Source organism: Dermacentor variabilis, chromosome 3 (assembly GCF_050947875.1).
Source record: "Dermacentor variabilis isolate Ectoservices chromosome 3, ASM5094787v1, whole genome shotgun sequence".
NCBI lineage: Eukaryota > Metazoa > Arthropoda > Arachnida > Ixodida > Ixodidae > Dermacentor > Dermacentor variabilis.
Window position 1 is genome coordinate 126,551,472 of NC_134570.1, and position 25,552 is coordinate 126,577,023.

The window sequence follows — 25,552 nt, forward strand, 5'->3', positions numbered from 1 at the left end:
AGTAACAAGGGGTAATGAGGTAGTCTGTCAAATATCAATGGTGGTAAGCAATAATTACAACAGGAAAAAAAGTAAACAATTTGCATAAATAAACAATAGTATTCAGTAATGGCAGGTAATACAAGTTATAAAAGTGAGGTATACACAAGAGGTAGTAATCCACAAGATACGTTTAAGGTGTCGTTAAAGAAATTGTGATTATGTACACAATCTAATGAAATAAAATGGCACAAAATAGATGGTGGCACAGGTACATCATAATTGTGAAACACGCAATTCATTTTCGGCTAGTGTCAAAAAAGTTGTTAACGATGGGCTGCCTGTAATACTAGGGTCCAGCTTATTCCATTCACGTGTCATTAAAGGGAAAAATGAATGCTTATGGCTTTCCGTATGAAATGGGTGTTCGTTTAATGACAGTGAATGTTTATGTCGAGCGACTCGTGTTTGTGCTAAAGATAAGTATATGGAACTGTCTATTTTCAATTCATTATGAATATGTTGATATATAAATTTTAACCGTGCAAGATTGGCTCGTTTTTGTAAGGTCACTATACCGGCCTGTTTTAGCAATTCTGTGGGCGAGTCTGTTAACCTATGTTTGTTGTAAATATATCTTAGTGCCTTCCTTTGAATTGCTTCTAGTTTGTTAATGAGTTCTTTGGTGAAAGGAAACCAAACAACGTTAGCATACTCTAATACAGATCTGACAAATGTGTTATATGCCAGTAGTTTTGTGTTTGGGGGTGCTAGTCTAAGACGTCTGTTAAGGAAAAACAATTTTTTTTGTGCGGTCGAGGTAACGTTGTTAACATGGCGCTCCCATCGGAAATCGTGTGTTAATGTTAAGCCAAGGTACTTGCACTCCTTCACTTTGTTAAGTGTGGCGTTATTTATAGTGTAGTTAAATTCTGATGCGAGCTTTTTTTCTAGTAATTGATAAAATAGCTCATTTTTTAATATTTAAAGTCATCAAATGCCCGGCGCCGCAGCCAGACTGCCAGTCACCCGGGAGGAGCGAGCTTGAGATTGCCTGAGCTGCTCTGGTTGACACACGATGCTTCCTGCTCTCTTGTGCTGTACGCTGCCTGCTACTCTCTTGTGCTGTATTCATATTAGAGTACCAATGAAATACCAGGCGAATTCACGCGCAGGACACTGATCACCCTGTAACAGGTGGAGCGGAAATCGCACAGCAAGCAGCAGGCAGCGGGCTAACACGGATGAAAATACGAACCCATGGCGAGAGCGTGGTTGCCCAAGCTCCACACGACAGGCCAGTTCTGTACTTCCGCACCAGAAAAGGCAACCAAGAACGGACTGCAAGCACCTAGTAATCCGTAATGGTGCCTGTACAACGTGACAAACGTACCACACTCGGCCGTAAAGTACAGACTGTGCTAAGTACCTTCTTTCTAATAGAGGTAAATCTAGGCCTTGAAGGTCCTGAATTTTTCGCCTTACATATTCAAGAATTGAGAGCCACATAAAGTCTGTTATGCCATCACCGGTGTAATCGAGGAATGAAATACAAAGAAAGTATCACTCTTTTGAAGACAGAAAAGGGGACATCGCCTGTCTGTCTGTTTTAATTACTTTGTAGGCAACAAATAGCCCGCACGACAAAACTAATGTATCTTGGTGTCACCATCTCAAATAACCTCAGTTGGAAGGATCATGTAAAGAACAGACTTTATTTTTCATTTTTTTATTTGATTTCGAATACTGTTAGCCCTTTTCGGGCTGGTACAGGGTGGGAGGATTGAAACATTTTTCAACACATCAAGCAATGAAATAAAATAAATACATCACGTTAGGTACATTTGAAGCTTCCGTTCAAAGGATTGTACAGTCATTGTGTCCTCAAAAATTAGTACATCAAGGGCATTCCAGTCTTCCATTCTCCTAACCAGGGGAGAATATTTAAAAACATCAATTCTGGAATTGTAAGGCAGAAAAACATAAAGGTAATTCACACGCGGAGAGTCTCTGCCAGGACGTAGGAAATAGCGCGACAGATCTAAGTTAAATTTATTACTAGAGAGCTGGTACAAAGACTTCATTCGTGCGATTTTTCTGCGTGTTCCCAGTGTCGATAAATCTGCCCTAGCGAGCAAAGTGGTTACGAACTGTGTTTTGCGATACGCTGAAAATATAAACCGTACCGCAAGGCTCTGAATGCGTTCAAGCCGTTTAAACTGATATTGCTGGTGAGGACCCAATATAACACTAGCATATTCCAAAGAAGGGCGTACAACGGCTGCATACGCCTTAAGTTTAGCTGCAGACGTTGCATGCGCCAATTTTCTTTTCAAAAATCCAAGTTCTCGCTGAGCAGATCCACATATGTTCCTTACATGATCCTTCCAATTGAGGTTATTTGAGATGGTGACGCCAAGATACCTTAGTTTTGTCGTGCGGGCTATTTGTTGCCTAAAAAGTGATTAAAACACACTGGCATTATCTTGTTCGAGACAGTCATACACGCGGTCTTTTCAAAATTAAATTCCATATTCCATTTGGAGCACCAATTGTGGATTTCTTCCAAGGATTTATTATTATTTATTGTTAACTAATGAACAAATAACGATAGTATGAAAAATAGAGCGCAGTGCTAAACTATTTCGTATTCAGTGAAAATTCGAAGGCTACGAGATAAGCTATCTTCATTCCTGAGATAAAATGTGATGTCATCGACGACGGCTGTTATGTTCAAAACAGCGGTACCAGGCAGTAGGAGACGGCACACGTAAGGGGTCTCTCAGTATCGAGCGCAAACATAACTCAGGGAGGAGCACACAAAGTACCAGGGATAGAAGGCACCCTTGACGAACACCACGAGTAACTGGAGTGGGTGCATTTTCACGACCATCAAGAACGAACGTACTTCGAATATTTAACAGGCGTTCCTAATAAGTTCAACAATATTTGACGAAAAGCCGAGCGAGCTCAGTACAATAAATTTGTTGCTATGTTCAAGGCAACCGAATGCGTTTTCTTGAGCTACTGAAATTAACTGACCATATGCTGACCTGGTCCCCGTCATAACATAATAAGAAGGCGACATAACAATGAAGTACTCTTGGTGCCACAGAACAGTATGCATTCGGCTGTCCAAAAAGGCGAGTTTCTTGCAAAAGGCAGAACTTCAAAGTGTGGAGACGGATTGCGTCTGCATCTCCAAGCAGTACCTTACAACGACTATACTGCGACGAGGCGTTAGAAACGCTTTCGTTGCTCACGCTATTATGACCACATCAGTGGAATCAGTTGATTGAACTCAAGGGCAATACTAACTTTCGTGGAAGTACCCGCCAGTTCTTCTGACATGCTTGCAGGACCATCAATTGAGCAATGCAGACGCCAGTGCACCTTGACCGCGTCCCGTGACTTTCGGTGAGATCTAGAAAAAGAGACACGCAAAACTCTTGACAAACAAGAGCCTGAGTGCGCATGATGTAGACCGCGGATGCCGAGGCGTCAAGGTTTTGCTGATGAAAATACAGGGAACCAAACTTCAAACATAACCAGTCTGCGATCGCATATATAAAGAGGAGATAAACGTAAATTTATCACATCAGATTGGGAGACATACTGATCTAAATTGCTTGGCACATAAGCACGGTCTAACCTGCTGGACATCGCCTCACGTCGCTACGTGTTGACAAATGAAGAAACACGAAAAGTCGACATGTATCCAGCAAACAAATGTGCTGGACGAGGCGACGCAAATCCCGTGCGTTGCAGTCAGGGCAACCTCATTCCGTGCATTACACATGTGCTCCGGTGTCTAAAACGCAATTAATATCCCCAACACCGCACTATGTGACGACCGTCCAGAAAATACACGTCTATGGCAAGAAAAAAATCATTGGGCTTAGTGGCTTGCGCAGGTCCATAGATGCACAAAATACGTAGCCTAAATCAAGATATCACACAATGAAAACCGACAAGGATGGTCACATTCATCACCTTCGTGGCCATGAGCCCTGTAACGTAAAACTATTCCAATATGTTTTTATTCCAATCACCTGACGTCGAATTTGCGTAACGCCAGACGCAAGCATAAGGCGGTGACCCGCAGGGTTGTCTGAGTAGACCAATGAAACGTTCCCCTCGTTTATAGGCGGTCACTTTTGTTTGCTTTAAAAACGAATAACATTGCCCAGACTTAGCGGCTTGTCTTATCTTATTGGCCCACAAGAGGTGAGGAGCACGCTCAAGCGGAGAGGGATTCGCTGTGGCTGAGCCAGTGCACTGAAAATCGGTAACCGGATGGAGCGGGTGGTGCCGGCGTCTGTGATTGGTCTGCTTTCCCTTACTCACATTGCTGTGGCTGGTCGAAAATCGCGACGGCATGCATCGGAAGGTTAAGAATGCCGCTAAAACGGATCCTCAGCAAACAATAGTTGGCAGAACGAGGTTGTAAACATGCCGAAAGTGCTCAAAAACGTTATACGGCCACACGAGCACTTTTATTGTATGCAAAAAACATATACTATCCAGCTGGTGCGAGTAGCTTGTGCCTGAGCCATCAGCAGCAGCCACCATTTACTCCTTTTCGAATGGGGCAGGTTGACCCTATTCAGAAGAAAACTCAGTTTTGTTCGGCATATTAATGCATCTCTAACGCGTACACCTCACCTTGACGTGGTGAGTTCTTGCGGGTTTGTGACGTCGCGTGACAGGCGGGTGAATTGGGTGTTGCCTGAAAACTTTTGACCTATAGCAGAGCACTAATGGCGAAAAGGCGTCGAATCATAAACAACTATATTTCTTTTGTTATTTCCAGTCCTGCATAACCAGTGTGTTCATGTCATATCAGATGGGGAGCCATCGCGGTTTTCGCGACGTCGCGTGACAGACAGGCGAAGGGGGGGGGGGTCAAAAAAGTTTTTGATCAATAGTGGAGGGCTGATTGCAGAAATAAAATAGAAAACTTTGGAATAGTTTTACGTTACAGCGCCCCGTGCATGCCACAACCGTTACAGAATTCTACACTGCACTGTGCACGGTAGTGGTCGCTGGAGCCTATACCAATGGCACACGCATTGCAAGCCACGGTAGTCAAACAGACAGACAGACAGACAAGAAACTTTAATTGGTCCTAAGGGACTACGTTGCCGTAGTCGCGGGCCGCACCTGCGCCGGGGGCGGAAGACCGTGATCTTCAGCCCTGTCGCAGGCCCTTTGGACAGCCCGAAGCTGGACTTGAAGGTCGTTGCTCTTGACGGCTTCATCCCAATCTTCTTGCCGATTTAAAGGTGAGTGGCGCAACGCAGAACATTGCCACAGCATGTGGTTCAAGGTCGACCGTTCCTCGCCGCAGTCTGGGCAGCGGGGATCCACACCCGGAGTGTAGTGGCTCAGCCTCGAGCGAGACGGAAAGGAGCCCGTCTGCAGCATTCTCAGCACCGAGGCCTGGGGTCTGCCCAGCTTCGGGTGAGGAGCCGGATACTGTGTGCGTCCCAGCTGGTAATGAGTAGTGATCTGGTGGAAAGTAAGCAGCGGGTCCGTGGTTCGGTCGATCCCCTGCGAAGCCGGGCCCCTCGGACTGGCGCGATTGATGAGACCTCGCGCCTGGTCGTGGGCCAGCTCATTAGGGTTGATCGAGCCGGGGGAGACGTTCCGGCCCATGTGAGCCGGGAACCAAGTGATGACATGACGGGCCGTGCCTGTCTTGCGGGTCCTCAGCACTGCCGCAGCCTCGGCCGAGACAGAGCCGGCGAGAAAGGCCATTGCCGCCGACCTGGAGTCCGTGAAGATATGCGTGTGCCCGGGTTCGCACAGAGCCAGCGCCACTGCGACTTGCTCTGCGACGGACGCCGTCGAGCGTTGTATAGACGCCGCATTCAGGATCTTGCCCTGGGGGTCAACCACCGTGGCCACGTACGAGTTTGATCCGGGATACCGCGCCGCGTCGACAAAGGACGCGAGCTCTGGGGTTTGCAGGGCAGTCTTGATGAGTGCTCGGGCTCTGGCTGCGCGCCGGGCCTCGTTGTGTTGTGGATGAACATTCCTCGGAAAGGGGGAGACTCGAAAGGTTTCCCTTTCACTCTGGCAAAGCGGGACGGCGCACCACTCCTCGGCCATGGCTGCCAGACCCGCCATCTCGAGTATTCGGCGGCCGGTCTTGGTGGTAGAGAGGCGAACGATCTGTGCCGTTTTCTGCGCTTCGACCACTTAGCTCAGGGTGTTGTGGACCCCGAGTTGCATCAACTTCTCCGTGCTGGTCGTCATGGGGATGCCGAGGACTCGTTTAATACTCTTCCTCATGAGTGCGTCGATCTTGTTCTCCTCCGAACGTGACCAGTTTAGCGCAGAAGCCACGTAGTTGATATGGCTCATAAGGAAGGCGTGGTAGATCCTTATGAGGTTGGCTTCGCTGATGCCCCCCCTCCTGCTTGTCACTCGCGAAACAAGTCTGAGCATGTTCTCCGTCTTCGCACTCAGGCGCGCGATCGTTTGCGCGTTGCTGCCCTTTGCATTGAGGACCAGACCGAGCACTCTGAGAGAATCCACCCTCTGGATGCGCTGACCCGTCTTCGTTCTGAGTGCGATCGGTACTTGGTCCAGCGTCGTGTCGAACTTGCGGCCTTTTCTGTCGGGTCGATACAGCAAGAGTTCCGACTTAGTCGGCGAAAGGACCAGTCCCGTGCCCTCGAGGAATTCTTCCGTGACTTGCAAGGCTTCTTGCAGGGCCCGCTCCACCGCCGCGTCCGACCCACCGCCGCACCAGACGTGTGATGTCGTCCGCGTAGATAGCGTGATTTAGATTGACGGCCCCGATTCGGTCGAGTCGGACTGATAGGTCGCTCAGGGAGATGTTGAAGAGCAGTGGAGATAACACCGCACCCTGCGGCGTGCCACAGGCTCCCAGCGCGTATCCGTCCGACTTGATCTGGCCCAATTTGATCGTGGCCTTGCGATCCCTTAGGAAAGAGCTCACGAACGCGTGAAAGCGTTCGCCGAGGTTCAATCTTGTCACAGAGTCGAGGACGTGCTTGTGCTTGACCGTGTCGAAGGCCTTGGCGATGTCCAGCGCCAAGATGCCTCGGACGTCTCTCGTGACCACGTCGACTATCTGCCTCTTGATCAGCAGCATGACCTCTTGAGTGGACAGCGAGGGTCTGAAGCCGACCATATTCGGCGGGAGCAGGTGTCGTTCCTCGACATGCCTCGATATTCTGTTGTGGATGACATGATCCGCCACCTTGCCCACGCAAGACGTGAGCGAAATGGGTCGCAGGCTGTCTATGGCTGGTGTCTTGCCCGGCTTCGGAATTAGGATCACCGAGGCTTCCTTCCAGGCATCCGGTACGATGCCGGCCTCCCAGACATCGTTTATTTCTTTGGTGAGCAGTTCGATCGAGCCTTCGTCTAAATTTCGGAGGAGTCTGTTCGAGATTCCATCCGGCCCGGGCGCCGATCTTCCGTTGAGGCCTTGAAGGGCCGCTCTGACTTCCGAGACGGAGAAGGGGGCGTCGAGCTCCTCGTCCGCCTTGCCGCCATAGGCCGGGTAATCTTCTGGCCCGGTCTGCCCGAATGAAGCGGGTGCCCGTGAGCACTCCACGTCGTCCGCTCATAAGACCAGCGTCGACAGAGTGAACCTTGCCGTATGGTGACAGTGCCCGAACGAGGACTTCGTTCGGAACGAATGATGGCAACAAGAGGCAGTTTACGTTGTGGATGGAGCTCCGGGCCGACGGGAACGACAGGACAACGCTCGCCACCAATGATAAGGCAGCCAGCGTCGACGATTAGAGCCATGGAAGCTATTGCTCTTGACGGTGACATTGAAGTTGAAGCCTCCCACATGCTGTACGCAGTAGACCTCAGAAAGGCCAACTATTAAGACATTAAGGCCGTCCCGTGAACAAAGTTCTGGGGACCGTTCCCTGCAGGGACAACGTCAACGAAGAGCTGGACCTTCGAAGGAGTCCACGGCACTGTAGGTGTTATGGCGGGAGAGTTGGACGCACCTCACTTGAAACACGCAGGGACGTCAGCACAAGCTTTTCTTTCCGTCTTCTTTCTATGCGCTCTGAGGTCTGTCTAAGTGACCGCGGCCGCTAAGTGGTGGTACCATTAGCACAGAATACGCACTCATTCTTGGAGGCCCTCCGCCTAGCACAAGTTCGTTATTGAAGTAATCCAGTTTATCAAAATACAATGTGTCAAAAATTCACAAAGGATCACATGCAAACACCCTACAATGATGATAGCATCTCATTGTAATTCAAATATTTGAGAAAACGCAATTTTCATACGCGGAATCCCAAATACCAAGCCTTCACCTGCCGTTTCTTTTTGCGTGAGCACGCCACAAAAAACCCGACCAAGCAGTGGCTAAAAGCTTCGCTGTAATGTCTCTGTAGAATTCATCTCACGACTAAAGTCGACAGCATCGTGATAACAATCGAGCAATGTCGTGACATACCGCAGTCCTGAAGTCTCATTTATTTAACACGTGCAGTGGTAGTTCTGAGGCATTCGTCGATTCGGCTGCGTGTCACATACTCCGATATCGTCCAATTTTGCATTGGCATTCACTTGCGAGCGTTCGTATGAGCATGGAGGCATGACGACGACGCTGGGACACTGACGCAGTCACGATAGAATAACGAAAAGGGATTGATTACGACGGAACGAAAAGGGCGTATGACGAAGATGGCATGACGACAATAATATGTCAATCATTAAATTACGGTGATTCTTAAATTACGACTACGCCATGAGGGGAATGACGTGAGGACGAGTGTATGACCAAGGTGGCATGCGGCAACAGTATGATGCCGACCTGATGAAGAGGGAATGACGACAAGCGCGCAACCAAGACGGCAAGATGACGATGATATATCAACGGACGCTTGATGGCATCTGCGTCCCGCCGACGCAATGAAGACGATGTCATGACAGCGGCGGCATACTCAAAATTGAATGATGCAAGCATGATTACGATAGAATGATGAACCCGGTGGCATGACGACGATGGCATGACGATAATGCAGTGACTGTGTCAAAGTGACGAAGTGAAGCGATCGCGTTACGACGATGGTTAACGACTGTATGACGACGACAAGAAGGAGAGCTGGATGTCGAGCAGAATGTCACTGGGTTCGGGGTAGAAGGAGTGACGACGAGGGCATGAGGAAAGTATGATCACGAAGCTGGAATAGAGGTAATGCAGGGAGCCTGATGGCATCATGACCAGGAACACATATTTAGTGGCCTAAGCAGGTAAACAACTTTGGTAACTGGGTTGCCATAAAAGGCTAGATAGATTAATAGAAGATACGTTCAAGACAACTGAAGTGCGCAATAAAAGCGATTTGCGCACCAAAAAGCAATGTTTCGTTGCCCTTATGTGGTAACATCATTTTGTCAAAATCTCCGCGTGGGGATCCGTCATAAGTTCAGGAAGAGAAGAAGAGGAAGAAGAAGGCTGTGTCCAAATAACAAGCACCACCTTACTGAAGCAGAAAGAAAACTGTCGATATGCTGCCACCAGAGACAGGGATGACGTTTCCAGCTTTTGAAAGCGCAAACGAGGTAGAGTACCCTTTCATGTCCTTCCTTGCTTTCGCGTATGACGGGCGCGTGGGCCATGTTAGTGCCTCCTAAACAAACACTTAGCCTGATGAGGAAATCGCAGTGCACTTCTGAGCAATTGCGCAAGGATTGGTTACTAATTTCTCCTTTATTTATCGATTCACCTGGGTTGCGATTTCCGTGCAGCGCAACGTGATAATCCCTTCACGCTACTTAAGAGGCTGGGTATCACTTTGAAAACATTGAACATAAAATTGAGAAGGCCGAGACGAGTATGGACTGGATGGTACACCACTCAGCGAGGCGGAAACGTGTTTCACTCGTGTGTTGAATTAGTTTGTGTCGGGGCGTCCGCCATTAAAGGCAACGCCGAAACAAAGGCAGCAAGATTTCTGTATTAGAGGATCTGCAATGTGCTACACATATTACATGACCTGTCGAACTTCGCTTCATCGTCCTCACATCACGCGGCTTTCGGCTTCCTCGCTAATTCTTTCCCTCAACTGTTTTTCTCGCACTGTCACGCCTCTCATTAGATATTCCATCGCACGATGAGCGGCACGGCGCGTTTACGCAACTTTGTTTGCAGTCCTCCAGTTTCCGACCCCAAAACTCAGTATCAGCAAACTGTATTTATCTATTTACCTATGTATAAGAAATACATACATAACAGTATTGTATATACACATTATTAATTTTTAAGGACAACCTTAAGTGAACTCTCACCTTTTGAGAATGCTTCCACATGTGTATTCTAAGGCCATAATTGTATTGTGAGAATGACTGCGTGTGCTTCAATGAATTTTTAGAAATTGTGCACAAACCATCGTCGACGATTGTCAATGTAAGCGAATAGCCGGATACATATAGAAAGCTACTCGCTTTATTAAATAAACGATGTGTTGGTTGCTTATGTTTGTTACAGTGACGACATTTACGTGGTGCTTGTTGCGTCATTGCATAATTCTGTAAAGGACAGAACCATTGTTCTGTTTATCTACAACGCCATGTCTTCAGGAACGCAAGCACTGCCGTAGAGCGTGAGTGCCATCTTACTCTCTCATTGGCGCCCTCTACGGCCTGTGCAAATGGAGAGAATGGAATGGGAAAAGAGGAGGGATATCTATGCCAAGCGCTAGACTGCAGCATCTAAACCTTCAGAATAAATAGCACTTTCGCAAAAAAAATACGCGAAGCATCTCTTGCGGTACAAATTCGTTGACAGCTATACGAATTTCTAATAATAGGTTTATGGGCCGTGTAAACTTGTAAACATTCGCTTACTAACTACATAAACAAGTGTGGTGTCCCGCGCGCACAATGAAAGTTCAACACGTCTCAATCGATGACCGCGCACAATTGTTATCGAAACGCTGGAATGAGAAAGCACAGGCGCAGCAACGAGCTAAATGACCTTTGTGCTGCTTGTCACGTCAACGAGAAGTATGCGCCGAGGAGACAGTTGACACGAAGCTATGAGAACTCTGCGCACATGTCCATGTTGCAGATTGATTTCAAGATAAGACCACGCGCGTTCACGCCACACGGAGCCGCCGCCGATGTAAGGCGTCCGCTGCGTGACCCGCGACGGGGGACGGTGCACTTCCTCCCCGCTTTCCTGCGTTGCGCGAGGGAGATCGAGCCACCGTCGTCTGCTCAGCCTCGCACGCATCAACTCGCGCATATAGCGTGCGGCACGCGGCGGTAATGTTATCGTGCTTGGACTTGTTACGGAACAGCGCGGCGTCTGCCACGCCTACGGTTCGAATGTCCCTGGAGTGCGCATATAGTATCTGTGGCAATCAAATACTACAGTTGGCGTTTTGTGAGGAACGCGCTACGCAGCTCAGTAGCGAAACAGCACGCTCCTATTGCATCGGCGCCATTTTATCAGCGGTGGAAGTGAAACAACCGACCACCAACCACGAAAACAGACGTAAGTGGCAACGAAAGCTGTTCGCTTAAAAAAACCATGTCAGTGCTACCTTTACAAAGAACACGGAAGCCACACGCTTATTAGAGGGTCTTAGGCTTCGAGAACAAAGTGGCCTGGGGACCCAAGATAAATGCGGGCGGTGAGTGCGCATGCTCAGAACCCAAGCGAGTCTCGGCTTCTTGCGTTCCCGTTGACCCTAGAGCCCAAAAGCAAAACTAGCATGGATCCCTAAGTCGTCTTGGGTCGCCTTCGCGGCGTTGCTTTGCTTAAAATAGCATACGTAATTCGAAGCTGTAATACAGTGATTGCGTTTATTAAATGTTCAGTTTGCCCTTCTTGCTCAAAAATGTATTCTGATAGTTTTCACTTGTAAAAAAACTTTCCTCCTACTTTTTTTTTTCTTTCAAGCGCCATTTGCCCTACTGCGGCGTCCCAAGACATTGACCCAAGGTTATATACGTTTAACCCAAATCTCAGACGCTGCTGCTCTTCTAAACCCAGAAACAGCATACCCATGGGGCTTGGGAACCCAGATTTTTCAGTCTCAATTGTAATGTTCCTTATTGACAAAATATTTACGTGGACCGCGACATAAATATGTGTAGAATTGTGTAGAAGCAATACTTTTTTTCACAGTTCTCACGATTTGCGGCCCTTACACGAGGCTACACTTTTGATAAATTTTTTGTCCTGAGTATGACCATCAAATCTGTCGTAATCATCTATGGCCACCCACCAAAAGCGAATGTTGTCCTTTTCATAATAGGTTTGCTATCATTGTTATAATAGCTAACAAAGAAAAAATGCTGCCGACGCAGCCGCCGGCTTGTGCACACCACGGATCACCGCATATAACATTGCATCAGAGGGCAGCGCGTAACTCCCGCCATCTTGTGGCAGCACGTCGCACTACGCTGCTCGCGAAAATTCGCCGATGCACACGCACCCCCCAATGCGATTGATTCTCAGTTGGAATATTTTTCTCCAAATTTTGCGCTTTCAACTTGGGGGTGTGGCCCTTACGCGGGTGCGGCTCGAACACGAGTCTGTATGATACGTTGTTTGGAAATCACGCATTTGACGAATGTTCGGCGGCGACTGTCGAAGAAGAAGACCCATTTGAAACGAGAATGCAGTGAGTGTTTGTTCTTGTGGGCTTGTCCTACGGCACAACTGTGTAAGTTGTACTCGAGGCCATAAATATTTATTCCTTCTTGAACTGCTCCTCCCATAGGCGAGCATCCACCTGCAGGAATCAGACATCTACTTGTTAAGGCCCGTTGGTGACAATCAGCAAGACAACGAAGAGTGGCAAAGAGGGAGCAGCCCGGATTTAATCACGCTAATGGTCTGCGTGTTCAGCCTGCTACCAGGAATTATTATTACTGCACTCCTAACCATCTATTCCCTCTCCAGTGACTCGCTATCCGAAGCCACCATGAAGGTGAGAGCGGCGTCACTATCCGACTTGACACGGCGAAGAGGGAGAAAAATAAATAAATATGCAGACATATATATTACAAATATTAAAATGTAGGTGAAACGAAGTTGTTAACGCAGCTCAACTGTTTATATCTTGGGGGTATTTTGTAAGTGTTCACATAGTGGACTCGTCAATCTCGTCTGCAGCTGAAATTCTGAATGGCTGGGCTGGGACACGCGTTAGAAGGAGACAGGAGCTTACACGTAGTCAGTCCTTCAGTACCAGACGAAATGGACATGTGCACTAGGTTAACACTTATACAATACAGCAACCGACGGATTCCGTCACCACGTGACTGTGAATTAAACTGCCCCGAGAACTGTCCCACTATGCGAGTGCGCTACCTCCATTGTTTGCACAAATTAACCAGACGGAAACCCACCAATACGACGCGCCAAACACAAGGAAAACTAGACATTGAAAGCGAAGCTTCAATATAGATAATATACCCTTAAACTAACGCTATTGAAGTAACTTATGCTGCAGTAGCACTATGTTCCTGCAGTTCGGTGTTTCATTGCGAAACTGTGTAGATAAAAACGCTGACCACGCACATGTTTGCAGGGGTAAAGCGGAGCAGGCTACATATAGGCTGATTCATTATACGAGTCCCGTTATGCATGCGGCCTATTCAGCAAGAATATGTGTCCGGTCCCACCTGCGGCATATTTCGCTAGACTGCATTAGCACATGCAACGGTCAGCAGTGTGCGCGATGGTTGGCAAAGGAAGCAACGCTTTCAAAAACCTCTTACAAAAACCACCAAAAGTGAAGGACAAAATGAATGAGTAGTTTTTGTGGAGAGCATGAATGAAATGGACAAAGTAGGCAATGCCTCCGAAGTACACTGGTGGTGCTGAAAACGTGGTAGGATGATCGAAGCGGAAATGATCGTCGACATGCTTTGCCAGAGGGTGTGACCGTGTGGCGGCCACCATGGCGGTGGCATGATATTGTAGGCCAGATACTCCTCCCTAACATTCGCATTAAAACTATTGTCACGTGGTGGCGACGTTGAAGAACACAAGAGCAATATTGTGAACGACAAAACTAACTTTTTTGGGCGAACCTGTGCCCAAAAAACAGGCTACACATATAGCACAACGATAGCGGCGAACACGGTCGGCGATCGTCGAAAATCTGATCAGCGGGTCAAGCGCGTCGGCTTTTATACATCGGTCGTCGAATGTTCCAGACATAGAGTTTCTCACTATAATACCTAGAGGGAAATCTGGCGCCACCGTCTATGGGAGTTTCTTAAGGGGGCACCGTGCCGTCATGGGAATGACGGTATATGTGTCTGCGAGGCTCGTGTTGGCTGGTGTTGTAAGAGGCTTCGTCTAAAACGTGGCTTTGGCTACATAAATAACGCGCTCTCAAAGTAAAATCCTAATGAAATGTTTCCATTCACGCATATTACATCTTTACTCACCCACAATGCATGATCAAGCGAAGAAAAGCAAGAACAGACGACCGACTATTTCAGAGCGAGCGCCAACCTTGTCGTCTGTCCTCCAACTTTAGCGGCCCGCTGATATTTCTTACGTAACATATAGTCGTACACGCAATAGCAAGTTTTCATAGTTAAACAAAACATGTTTTCGGGTAATAATAAAGCTTAAATAGCTTTTTACGCGCTGTTTTAGTAGAAAATGAATCATTGTGACAGACGGAACGGTACTTGCCAGGCGCGTCTTCAAGGTGTCCTGTCTCTCCGAGAACGATGTCAATCCGAAGTCACAATATCCCGGCATTCCCATGCATACCACAGCGCAGCAGCGCCAGATTTCCCTCTAGGTAATAGTGAGAAACCCTATGGTTCCAGATTAACCGCTGGGACCCGCGTGTCTTCCACAAAGTTCTACACTATCCGCGTCGCGCATAGATGCAATCAGATTACGCAAGTTGCGGTGAAAGACAGTGGACGGAACCATCGATAACATTCCAGAAATTTCTTTTACAAGCAGGCGCGTCCTGCGCTGTGCGATAACATTTGTTAGGCGGCGAAACGTGGTCGCCAGATATACTTAAGTACACGTGTCACTATGTAAGTACCGTGCATGGCGGAGCTCATTAGGTGAAGCTGGCGTGAGCTCTCAAGACAACCAAGCAACGCATATATACAATAGACGGATAGCCGACTTTCCTAGGAAGCCAGCACGTCCCACAGCCATTAGCGCAGGCGGGGGGGGAAATTGGGAAACTACTCAAGACGCGACAACTCCTCTACGCAACCGCGCGAGGGAGATCCAGCAAGTGTTGTAGTTGGCGTTCAACTTGTTTGCACGAGAGCGCGTTCCTTTTAATGAGAAGCCAATTATATAGACAATCCGAGCGAATTCTTGCCATCGCCGGCAGGTTCCGTACATATTTACGCGCATGTATACTTTCTTTTCTAGTTTATCACTATATCAGGCAATGGCATATCTTTGCCACGAACGTCCGCACTTATTTATGACCACTCATGTGCAGGTCATAAAATACCAGGTTTCTCCAGTTGAGTGCCATCTATGCGGTTTAACCGGGCTCAGATTGGCATAAACAGGCCTGGAGTGCGGCCTGATCCCGGTGACCAGAACCAGTAACGCACTCTCTCACCAGAGCAGGATTGGCCACCCTGGTGCAGTACTTTGCAACAACCTCCTATATGAATACAACAATCGAAACCCGGCCCTCAGTCCCCAGCAGCTGCGAAGCAACTGACCACGGCGGCGGTCAGACCTGTGACGCAGCAGAGCGTGCTAAGAATCCCTGGCTCTAGACAGGCTGCCATTGGAATCTGAACCTGGCAACGTTTAATGTTTGAACGTTATCTATTGAGGCGAGTCTAGCAGTGTTATTGGAGAAATTAGAGCGTAGTAAATGGTATATAATAGGACTCAGTGAGGTTAGGAGGACAAAAGAACCATATAGAGTGCTAAAAAGTGGGCACGTCCTGCGCTACCGGGGCTTAGCGGAGATACGAAAACTAGGAGTCGGATTACTGATTATTAAGGATATAGCTGGTTACATACAGGAATTCTATAGCATTAACGAGAGAGTAGTAGGTCTTGTTGTGAAACATAATATGAGGTACAAATTGAAGGTCGTACAAGTCTACGCCTCTACATCCAGTCATGATGACCAGGGGGTCGAAATCTTCTATGAAGACGTGGTATCGGCGACGGGTAAAGACAAACAAAATACGCGATACTGATGGGCGACTTCAATGCCAAGGTAGGCAAGAAGCAAGCTGGAGACAAGTCAGTGGGGGCATATGGCATAGGCTGTAGGAATAGCAGGGGAGAATTATTAGTAGAGTTTGCAGAACAGAATAATATGCGGATAATGAACACCTTCTTCCGCAAGCGGGATAGCCGAAAGTGGACTTGGAGGCGCCCAAATGACGAGACTGGAAATGAAATAGACTTTATACTATAGCCGCTATCTATAGCGGCTCCACAGCCACCGTAGTCCTCCATAAAGCAAGCAACAAAATCCGAATAAAGAAAGGCGTCAGGCAGGGAGATACGATCTCGTTTACAGGAGGTATTCAGAAAGCTGGAGTGAGAAGAATTGGGGATAACAGTTAATCGAGAATACCTTAGTGACTTGCGATTCGCTGAGCATATTGCCTTGCTTAGTAACTCAGGGGACCAATTGCAATACATGCTGACTGACCTGGAGAGGCAAAACAAAAGGGCGGGTCTAAAAATTAATCTGCAGAAAACTAATGTAATGTTTAACAGTCTGGGAAGCGAACAGCAGTTTACGATAGGTAGCGAGGCACTGGAAATGGTAAGGGAATAGATCTACTTAGGGCAGGTAGTTACCGCGGATCCGGATCATGAGACTGAAATAATCAAAATAATAAGAATCGGCTTCGTTGTGTTTGGCAGGCATTCTCAGATCATGAACATCAGGTTGCCATTATCCCTCAAGAGAAAAGTGTATAACAGCTTTGTCATAGCAGTACTCACGTACGGGGCGGAAACCTGAAGGCTTATGGAAACGGTTCTGCTTAAATTGAGGACGACGCAATGGGCTATGGGAAGAAGAATTATGGGTGTAACGTTAAGGGATAAGAAAAGAGCAGATTGGGTGAGGGAACAAATGCGAGTTAATGACATCATAGTTGAAATCAAGAAAAGGGAAAGGGCATGGGCAGGACTTGAAATGAGGAGGGAAAATAACCGATGGTCATTAAGCGTTACGGACTGGATTCCAAGAGAAGGGAAGCGTAGCGGGTGGCGGCAGAAGGTTGGCGGATGAGATTAAGAAGTTTGCAGGGACAACATGGCCACGATTAGTACATGACCGGGGTAGTTGGAGAAGTATGGGAGAGGCCTCTGCCCTACAGTGGGCGTAACCAGGCTGATGATGATGATGCTACATGCCATACCATGCTATGTGATATGGGCATTATACGCGGGTTATATTGCCACATCGAGAAAGTTGTTGATGCCAGGTCTTACATTCTCGACAAAAATTTTGAAAATTTTGAAAATGGGAGCCCAGAAAGAAATGTCATCAAACAAAACACCCACAGCACATGCCTTTCATCTTAAACTTTTACAGACTTCAATAGTAAAAATGCGAAACAATAACAGAGCACCAACCTAAAATTTACGTAATAAATTGGTGTGGCTGTGGAATACTTCCGGGAACGGTCCATGAAAGCGGTTTTTAGCATACACGATAGGTAAAAGTGGTGGTAAAGTCACTCATAACGACGACCTTAATAAATAAAAAGAAATGAAATTGTGTCATTACAGGATACAGACAGAAGACCTCTAGCGGGACTGCTCGTTTTTCCTTATTCTTTTTACGCTTACATTAATTGCTACTACCTCTGCAGATGCTACACTTACAGTACGTTTAATATTCGAACATGGTGCTGTCGGATTCATGGTATTATACTTTTGCAGGAACTTGAACTTTTTTCGTTGGTGTTGGAGTTAAGGCCTCCTACAAGCAGCAATTAAAATGGGTGAAAGAACCAACAAAAAAGGCTTTTTTATTTGATCAGCTGTTAAATGAGCAACTGAGGGCGGCAATAATGCGGTTTGAGTGAGGACCGCGTCTCTGACCACCATGCAGCGCTGCCTCTGCTGAACATTTTGAAGCTTGTACAGCCATGCTCGGACTCTAACCATTGTTTCCGACGCGAATTTTCCAACATTGCGATGGCTTCTTCCCAAAATAGGCCATGAGATTAGTGCTTCCCCCTATAGGTAAACATCAGCTCTTACCGTCCTTGCTTCTGTCGCTTTAGCGTGAAGAGCTACAAAAGAGGGGAGCACATTCTAAAGCTGTGAGGCACTCGGGAGAAAAGTGCCGGAACGCAGCAGAGACAAACTTTAGTCGCTCTACGTCGCGCAGACGATAGTGCTCTACAGTGCATTCTTAGAGTGAATACGTGTTAATGTTGAGTTTCGCCGTATGTTCGTATATTTTGTCCAAGCATTCAGAAATTTCTTCTCGAAAGACTTGTATGCGCACGAAGTCACCTATAATCAATGTGGGGGTCACACTATTGCAGAAAGAAACAACGCTTGTCTTAAGAAAAACAGAACAACAGTTCGCCGTATCCAGCAGAATACGGCTGTCTGCATTCGCGTTTAAAAACGTGTAGAGGCATTAAATCGGCACCCCTGCCGGCGTGACTCGGTGGTTATGGCACTTCGCATGAAGCGCAGGTAATAATATTCTAATTTCATTGAATTATATAACTGCCGTTAAGCTTAATGCTAAAGTGCACATTAACACAATACCAGGCATAACAAACTTTCATAGTCTATATTAAATCCTGATAAAACAGCAAGTAGGGAGCAAACTTTGTGGTGGAGGCAATAAAAAGAAGAAAACCGGTAGCGCAAGTAGCTTCCGGTGCCGGTAGCGCTCGAAGGCTAACACGTTTCCCGCAACGCCGATGGCGGCTGGGCCAAAAATATACTGACTGGCTAAACGAGTTTAGCAAGGAGCGGGAAACGCTGAAGTCCAAGGGAAGGTGCGCCGCTTGTGTTCGGCGTTTGCGTAATGCTTCAATGTCACTCGGCAAAATACACGTTGGCTGGCTAGTTGGTTAGAATCCCTGATAGAGTGTATAAGCGCCACCGAACGAGGACGTAGAAAGACGGCGATACACAAGCGCTGTCTCTGTGTATCTCTTCCTTTCTACGTCCTCGTTAAGTCGCGCTTATACACTCTATCATGGACTAGGCAAAAGTACACAAATCGGTTATTTGATTCGACCCCACGTTTCGACAAGGAAAGTAGTGTTTGTCGGGGCACTGAGGAAGGAAATTTCTTTTGTCGAAACGTTAGGTCCTGCAAAATTCCTTCGTTGACCATTGTTGATTCCTTCAACTGCGCATCTCCGAGCCCGCGTCTGTCCGGTTCGAAATACAATTCAATATATCTTTCTGTGATCGCAGAACAACCTCCAATACCTGCTCATCAGGAATACTTTGTAGCGAGCACAATATTGCGCTTTTGCCTTTAAATGATATTTCGAAGGGCTGTGTACCAAAAGCGTCAATTAAAATGCGAAAAAAAGAAAATCTGTAGGTCCAAAGCACATCTTGGAATCTATGAAGTGATGCTTTCGTGGAGTGCTTAACCAAGTGCTTTACATTCGTCCATTTCATTTTCGCGTGTTTGGTGCGAAGGAAACGTGCGGGCACCTCTGTTCTCTCCCGCACCCGTGCTGCACAATTTAGCCGACGAGGCACTTTTCGCAAAGATCTAGTTTGCGTTCTTACTATAGAAGCAGACGTGCCATTGTAGCAAACGTACGATTGTAGCCTAATGATTATATAAATTATTGGAGCGTAATGACCAGAAACTCTTCGATACTGAAGTTGACATTAAAGCGGAAAGATCCCGCTGGGCAGGGCTATGTAATGTGTATGGTACATAACTGGTAGATAATTAGACCAACATGATGGATACCAAGCGAAAGGAAGCACAGTCTAGGATGGCAGAAACTCTGAAGGGATGATTACCTTGGGAAATTTGTTGGTGCAATTTCGAACCACCAAGCGCAAGAGGGGGATAATTAGCGATCGCTCGGAGACGCCTTCGTCCTGCAGTAGGTACAAATATATGCTGGAGATGATGGGAACAATAAATAAAACTACGGGCTGCTGCGCAGAGAGATTGAGGTTCGATTGCACCATTGGGCTCATTTTCTATAATTTTAATGCGTGAGCATTATTCTGCGAGTACCCCAGCTCCCACTGGAAAAGTGATGCGAACAGTGTAAAATAGCTTAATTCGCGTAGCAAAGACATTTAATCCTTACAAAATTGTACATGTACATGACCGGTACCTTTATGAGCGATGAGCGATATTTTGAACAAAAAAGGAAAATAAATTTGATCAGACAGAATACCCAATTGGATACATAGGGCTCCATAGAAATGCATGGGCAATATTATAGTAGGGGTGTGCTAACTGAAATGTGGGAGTATACTTTTGCATATTTAGGAAACTGTAGTGGAGATTCCGTATTATTTCCTTTTTGTATGACTTCTTCCGCAAAACAACAGCAGCGTAAAGCAGCCACCGTCAGGAGAGTCCAGGAGGGGGCGCAATGAAAACTTCGTTTAAAAAAAGCAGGGGGATGATCGCAAGGCTTACGGCACGTAATGGCGTGAGAGAAAGACGTCGAATCCATGTAGTTGGTTGCTACGGATGGTGTAGTTCCAAGTCTACATTTCGTAGCCTGAATCAAGCTGTTGCAAATCTTGGCAGTGTAGGAAGCACAAAACAGCATAATAGAATCTTTCGCCTCGTTAACGTTTAAATTTATGCTCAGAATACATGTTTTCTGAAATATACAGCATATTTCAGTGTGTCGTAAAATCATAAAAGCAGCACGAGCTCACAGACATAAATAGAGCGGTTTTAAAGAATGCGACATATTATTCCACTTACCTATACAGCCGCCACAAGAAATGAACAAGTTGAAGTGAGTAGAGGAACTCCTTTAGGAAGCATATGTTGCTTGTGCAAAATGCAGTACGTGCAAAAGTTGTTTGTGGCGGTTGTAAAATTTATCGATCTTGTCGAGCTGCACATCCATTTTCATTTTCCACCTAATTACAACGCCGCCACGCCATCATAATTCTAAAGAAAATGTACCCGCTGCCTTGTTCCAGTTTCTAAATACATGATAACTGTTATAAAGATAGGTTACGCAATCGCAATTGGGTGCAACATGTAGGTAATCTGATCACTCTGTTTATTCCCGCAAACAGGGGACGCAAGCGCCAGAATCTCCGGGTGGTGGCGTTGTTGTGCCGCGCGTCGAGTCAATAACGCCCCAGCAGTCACTCACACTGGAAACAGCCACCGTCAGGCAGTCAGTTTCTGTGACTCCAGCACCTGTTTCTACAACCAAGACTGTACGGATGCTTACGGTACCACCTGTTGTGGGGACTCCAACAGCTGTCCCGACAACTGTTTCACCATCTGGTGGTGCGAGCGACAACGTATGCACGACTGACGAGTGTCACTTCATGGCGCAGTGGCTGCGGCTGAAGCTGGACGCGGAAGCAGACCCGTGCGAAGACTTCTACCGTTTTGTATGCGGCACATTCCAGGGGCCGGGCACCGACGTCTTCTCTCAGGTATGCCACGATAGGCTACATGTACCGTTGGCCTTTGAAGAGCTTTTGAGCAAATTGATTGTTCTGCACAATTGTCTCTGTACTGGTGATGCGTCAACCGCAGCTGCTGATGCCGATTGCGCAGAAAGGTATCTGTACATTTGATTCAATACAAACAGAGGAGGAAGATAAAGGATGCGGCTCAAGCCAGTGTTTGGATGAGACGACATGTCTTCGCCGTGAAAAAGACATTTTCTTTTCGAAAAATTTTCCCTACAGTGATATTTTTTTATCACTCTAACGACTTCAAGCCTCCATATTTCTATGAACTTCTATACACTTGGGGTCACCCTACACCAGTCACTTCACTGAATACTTTAAACAGAGCGCAAGCAAAGTCGACGGACCTATCGGAGACACAGTTAAATGAACTGGTTGCACTCACTTTAAACTGTGGGAAGGCCACCAATTTAGCTACGGTGGATATCACTAGATTTCGAATCATGCACAACGAACTAGCCGGAACCTTTACTTGATTAAGTCGCTTGTGAGGTTGCCACATGCCCGGTTTTCCAAACAGTCGCTAAAGTTAATCCTGCAGTATGTGCACTTTGCGTATGCCTACTTTTTAGGTTGTCCTCCTTACTCGCGCTACGAATACCGCTAGCAAATAATAACTGAATCTAGCGCCTTTTACAATACGTTTTGAGCATATTGCTCCCCAGGTAAATAACGGTCGACACCAAAGTGACTGCTGCTCATTCTATGTCGCCTGTTGGCACCTCATGTTGCAGGAACGTGGCAACAAACGGGAAATATTTTGGATAAACTACCTTAATATAGGTGTCAATTTATGAAATTATTTATTAATGTGACAGTCATAAATGCTGACGGGCAGATGAATATGTATGTTTTTTATCCGAAATGTAGCTCCCAGGCCAAGGCAGAGGAAGCTTCAGATTACGAGTGCGGCAGCTATCAGCCTCTCTCAGGCTACTTTTAAAGCGAAAGCTTTACTGGCCGCGAACTCGCGATTTGGCCGTGGCGGTGCTCCGAGGAGGCACACGACGTCACAATGAGCGCCTCGTCGCAGATATTTTTGCAAGAACATCATTGTAAGCGGTGTTTCCCTGCAACGTTTATGATGTGCTGTGCGCTGCATTGCTAAAGAGCGCGAGCATAAATTCCATTTTACCAATTCTGGGCCTGAATAAACCTGTGATTAGAGTACTATGACTTTACGCCGTACGGCATATATATACGGTCAGGTCTGCAGGGACTTGGAAACTTTGGATGTAAATTTTATGATGTGTGAAATTGCTGCGTTTTTTTTGTCAACTTTTTCAGGTTAATCATACTATGTTAAGCATCACAGTAGGAGCCGCGTACGCTGCCCGGGTTCCAACAACAGGTCAGACTTCATGGCAGAAAGCTGCCGGCATGTTCCAGGCCTGCGCTTCCCTCTTCGCGGAAGAGCGATCCGAGGTACGTGTGAACGATATTGCACGATGAAGGCAGGAAGCTTTTTTATAGAGGTCAGTTTGTGGATCCCTGCTACCTCAACAACATTTTTAACGCACTTTAATATTGTGCAGGCTGCTATAAAATAGTTAAATGCCACGCTCCGTCTTTCATGCCGTCTATTTTACAGCCAGCGATTGTCTGAATAGAAGCACATAACATATGCTACAATATTGGACTAGCTATGATTTTAGCGATTCGAATCCTGATTTATGCACGATTCACTTATTACACAGTGGCCGCAGTGACGACATTTACAATATTGTTTACCTGCAAGGGTGCGTAGGCAGTGTACATACGCACATAGTAAGTAAATAGCTTCACGAAAGCTTCCGGTTTTACCGGTACCCTTTCTTTGCGGCAGATAGCAGGGAAACCAAAGTGCATTTTCCTTTTGCTTAACTACGAACACATTATCCTTCATAAACCCTCTATCTAACTTGGTTAACCCCGTGCTTTTTTGCCCGCAAAACTGTAGTATGTCTAGAACCAATGAAAGGATACTCACCGATGAAATTAATCAAGAAATAATATGACAAATAGCGTACGCATTCACAGCATACGAATCATGAACCCCTGCAATTAGGCTTCATGTGGTGTCCGTGTCATATTTCGTGTTGTCGGTTACGTTGCTGAAACATATTCTCAGGCTGTCCTTCCCGCTGAAAGCACAGTTATTTAACCTTTGTTATGCCAAATCGCATCTATACACTTGATATAAATATTCCTTGGCGCCTACATTAAAAGGAAATATTTCTTAATATTGTCGCGGTACAACGAGGACAGAAGACAGGGAGATGTTCAAGAACAACAGGACAACCTGTTCAAAAAACAAACGGAACCGAGGCATGTCTTCTTCGTCCTCACCCAATCTCAGCCACCCACTAGACGAGTCCGTTATTGCCCCCATCGTCGTTGTCTTCTACGTAGAATACACGCGTCATTTGTCCCTCCCAAAAAGAGCATCGCCCCGACGCTGAACCAGAAATGTCACTTGCGAAAGTTCTGTTAATCCTTTGGTTTGTGGATAGTAGCGGTTGATTTCCGATGAGACGTTCCACTTAGGAGCAAGAGATGATGTAAAAGTGCAGTCGTGAATTCGGTTCCTCGGTCTGTTATTACGACGGTTGGTGCACCGTGTCGCAACACAACACGCTCAATGAAAAAGCGCGCCACCTCGGCTGCTGTACTTCTCCGGATTGCCTTTGTTTCAGCGTAACGTGTGAGATAGTCGGTTGCGACGACAACGAAGCGATTCTCCGCAATAGAAGTAGGAAGTGGGCCCAAATATATCCATTTCGACTTGGTCAAATTGTCTTCGAGGAACCTGGACGGGTTGTAGGAGGCCAGCTGGTTTCGACGGAGGCGTCTTGCGCCTCTGACAGTCGAGGCAAGTGCGGACGTGATGTTTCACGGTGGTGATAAGTCTCGGCCGTTAGTACCTCTGCTGAACTCTGGCCAGTGTTCTCGTGTAACCTAAGTTACCAGAAGTCACCTCGTTTTGACAGGCTTCAAGTACTTCCGTACGAAGAGCTGCAGGAATGATGAGCAGATAGGGGGACCCGGCCGAAGAAAAGTTTCGTTTGGAAAGTACTTTCGCCCGCAAACAAAACGACAACAGTCCTCTTGCGAAACCTCTAGGCGGTTTCGCAGATCTGCCCTCTAAGTAATTGATAAGTTCAAGCAACTCAGGGTCGTCCCGTTGTTGTTGCGCGATGGTGGATGTGTCCAGAACACCAATAAATGCCGAGTCTTCTTCTGGTGGAGCAGACGACTCTGTCGGGGATCGAGACCGGCAGTCAGCATCCGTATGTCGTTTCCCCGACTTGTACTTGACAGTCATGTCAAACTCCTGCAACCGTAGGCTCCAACGTGCCAGTCGTCCCGAAGGATCTTTAAGGTTTGTCTGCCAACACAGTGAATGGTGGTCGCTGATAACTGTGAAGTGGCGGCCATACAAATATGGGCGAAATTTCATAACCGCCCATACTACGTCGAGGCATTCCTTCTCAGTTGTAGAGTAATTAGCCTCTGTGCGTGAGAGTGTTCTGCTTGCATAGGGAAGTACTCTTTCTGTGCCCTCCTGAAGCTGCACAAGAACAGCTCCCAAGCCAACATTGCTGGAATCAGTGTGGAGCAATGTAGGGGCGGTCTCATCAAAGTGAGCAAGCACTGGAGGTGTCTGGAGACGTTCCCGCAAGTCATTGAATGCTCCTTGCTCTTCGTCGCCCCATACAAATGCACCGTCGTCTCTCGTCAGGCGAGTTAACGGCGACGCGATGCGAGCAAAGTCCGCAATAAACCGCTGGTAATAGGCGCAGAGGTCCAGGAAGCGCCTGACAGCTTTTTTATAGTATGGTACGGGAAACTGTGCTACGGCGGCAATTTTCTCAGTATCTGGGCGAACACCTGCGTGGCTGACGACGTGACCGAGAAACTGTAGTTCCCCGAAGCCAAAGTGGCACT

The 25,552-nt window shown here is 47.0% G+C and overlaps 1 protein-coding gene across 1 annotated transcript; it reads left to right on the forward strand.

Annotated features, from left to right (window-relative positions):
• The first annotated feature begins 12,926 nt into the window (after nucleotides 1–12,926).
• On the forward strand, nucleotides 12,927–23,175 carry LOC142574732 (uncharacterized). Its single transcript, XM_075683755.1, has 4 exons — nucleotides 12,927–12,932; nucleotides 21,215–21,586; nucleotides 22,913–23,050; nucleotides 23,161–23,175. Exons 1-4 carry the CDS (start codon nucleotides 12,927–12,929, stop codon nucleotides 23,173–23,175), a joined length of 531 nt encoding a protein of 176 aa, XP_075539870.1.
• Nucleotides 23,176–25,552: the final 2,377 nt, after the last annotated feature.

What these genes read in the sequence shown, in the direction of transcription:
- LOC142574732 (XM_075683755.1), top strand. An exon ending in GCACCGACGTCTTCTCTCAG is followed by an intron (nt 21,587 to 22,912) that starts GTATGCCACGAT and finishes CAACTTTTTCAG; the next exon opens with GTTAATCATACTATGTTAAG.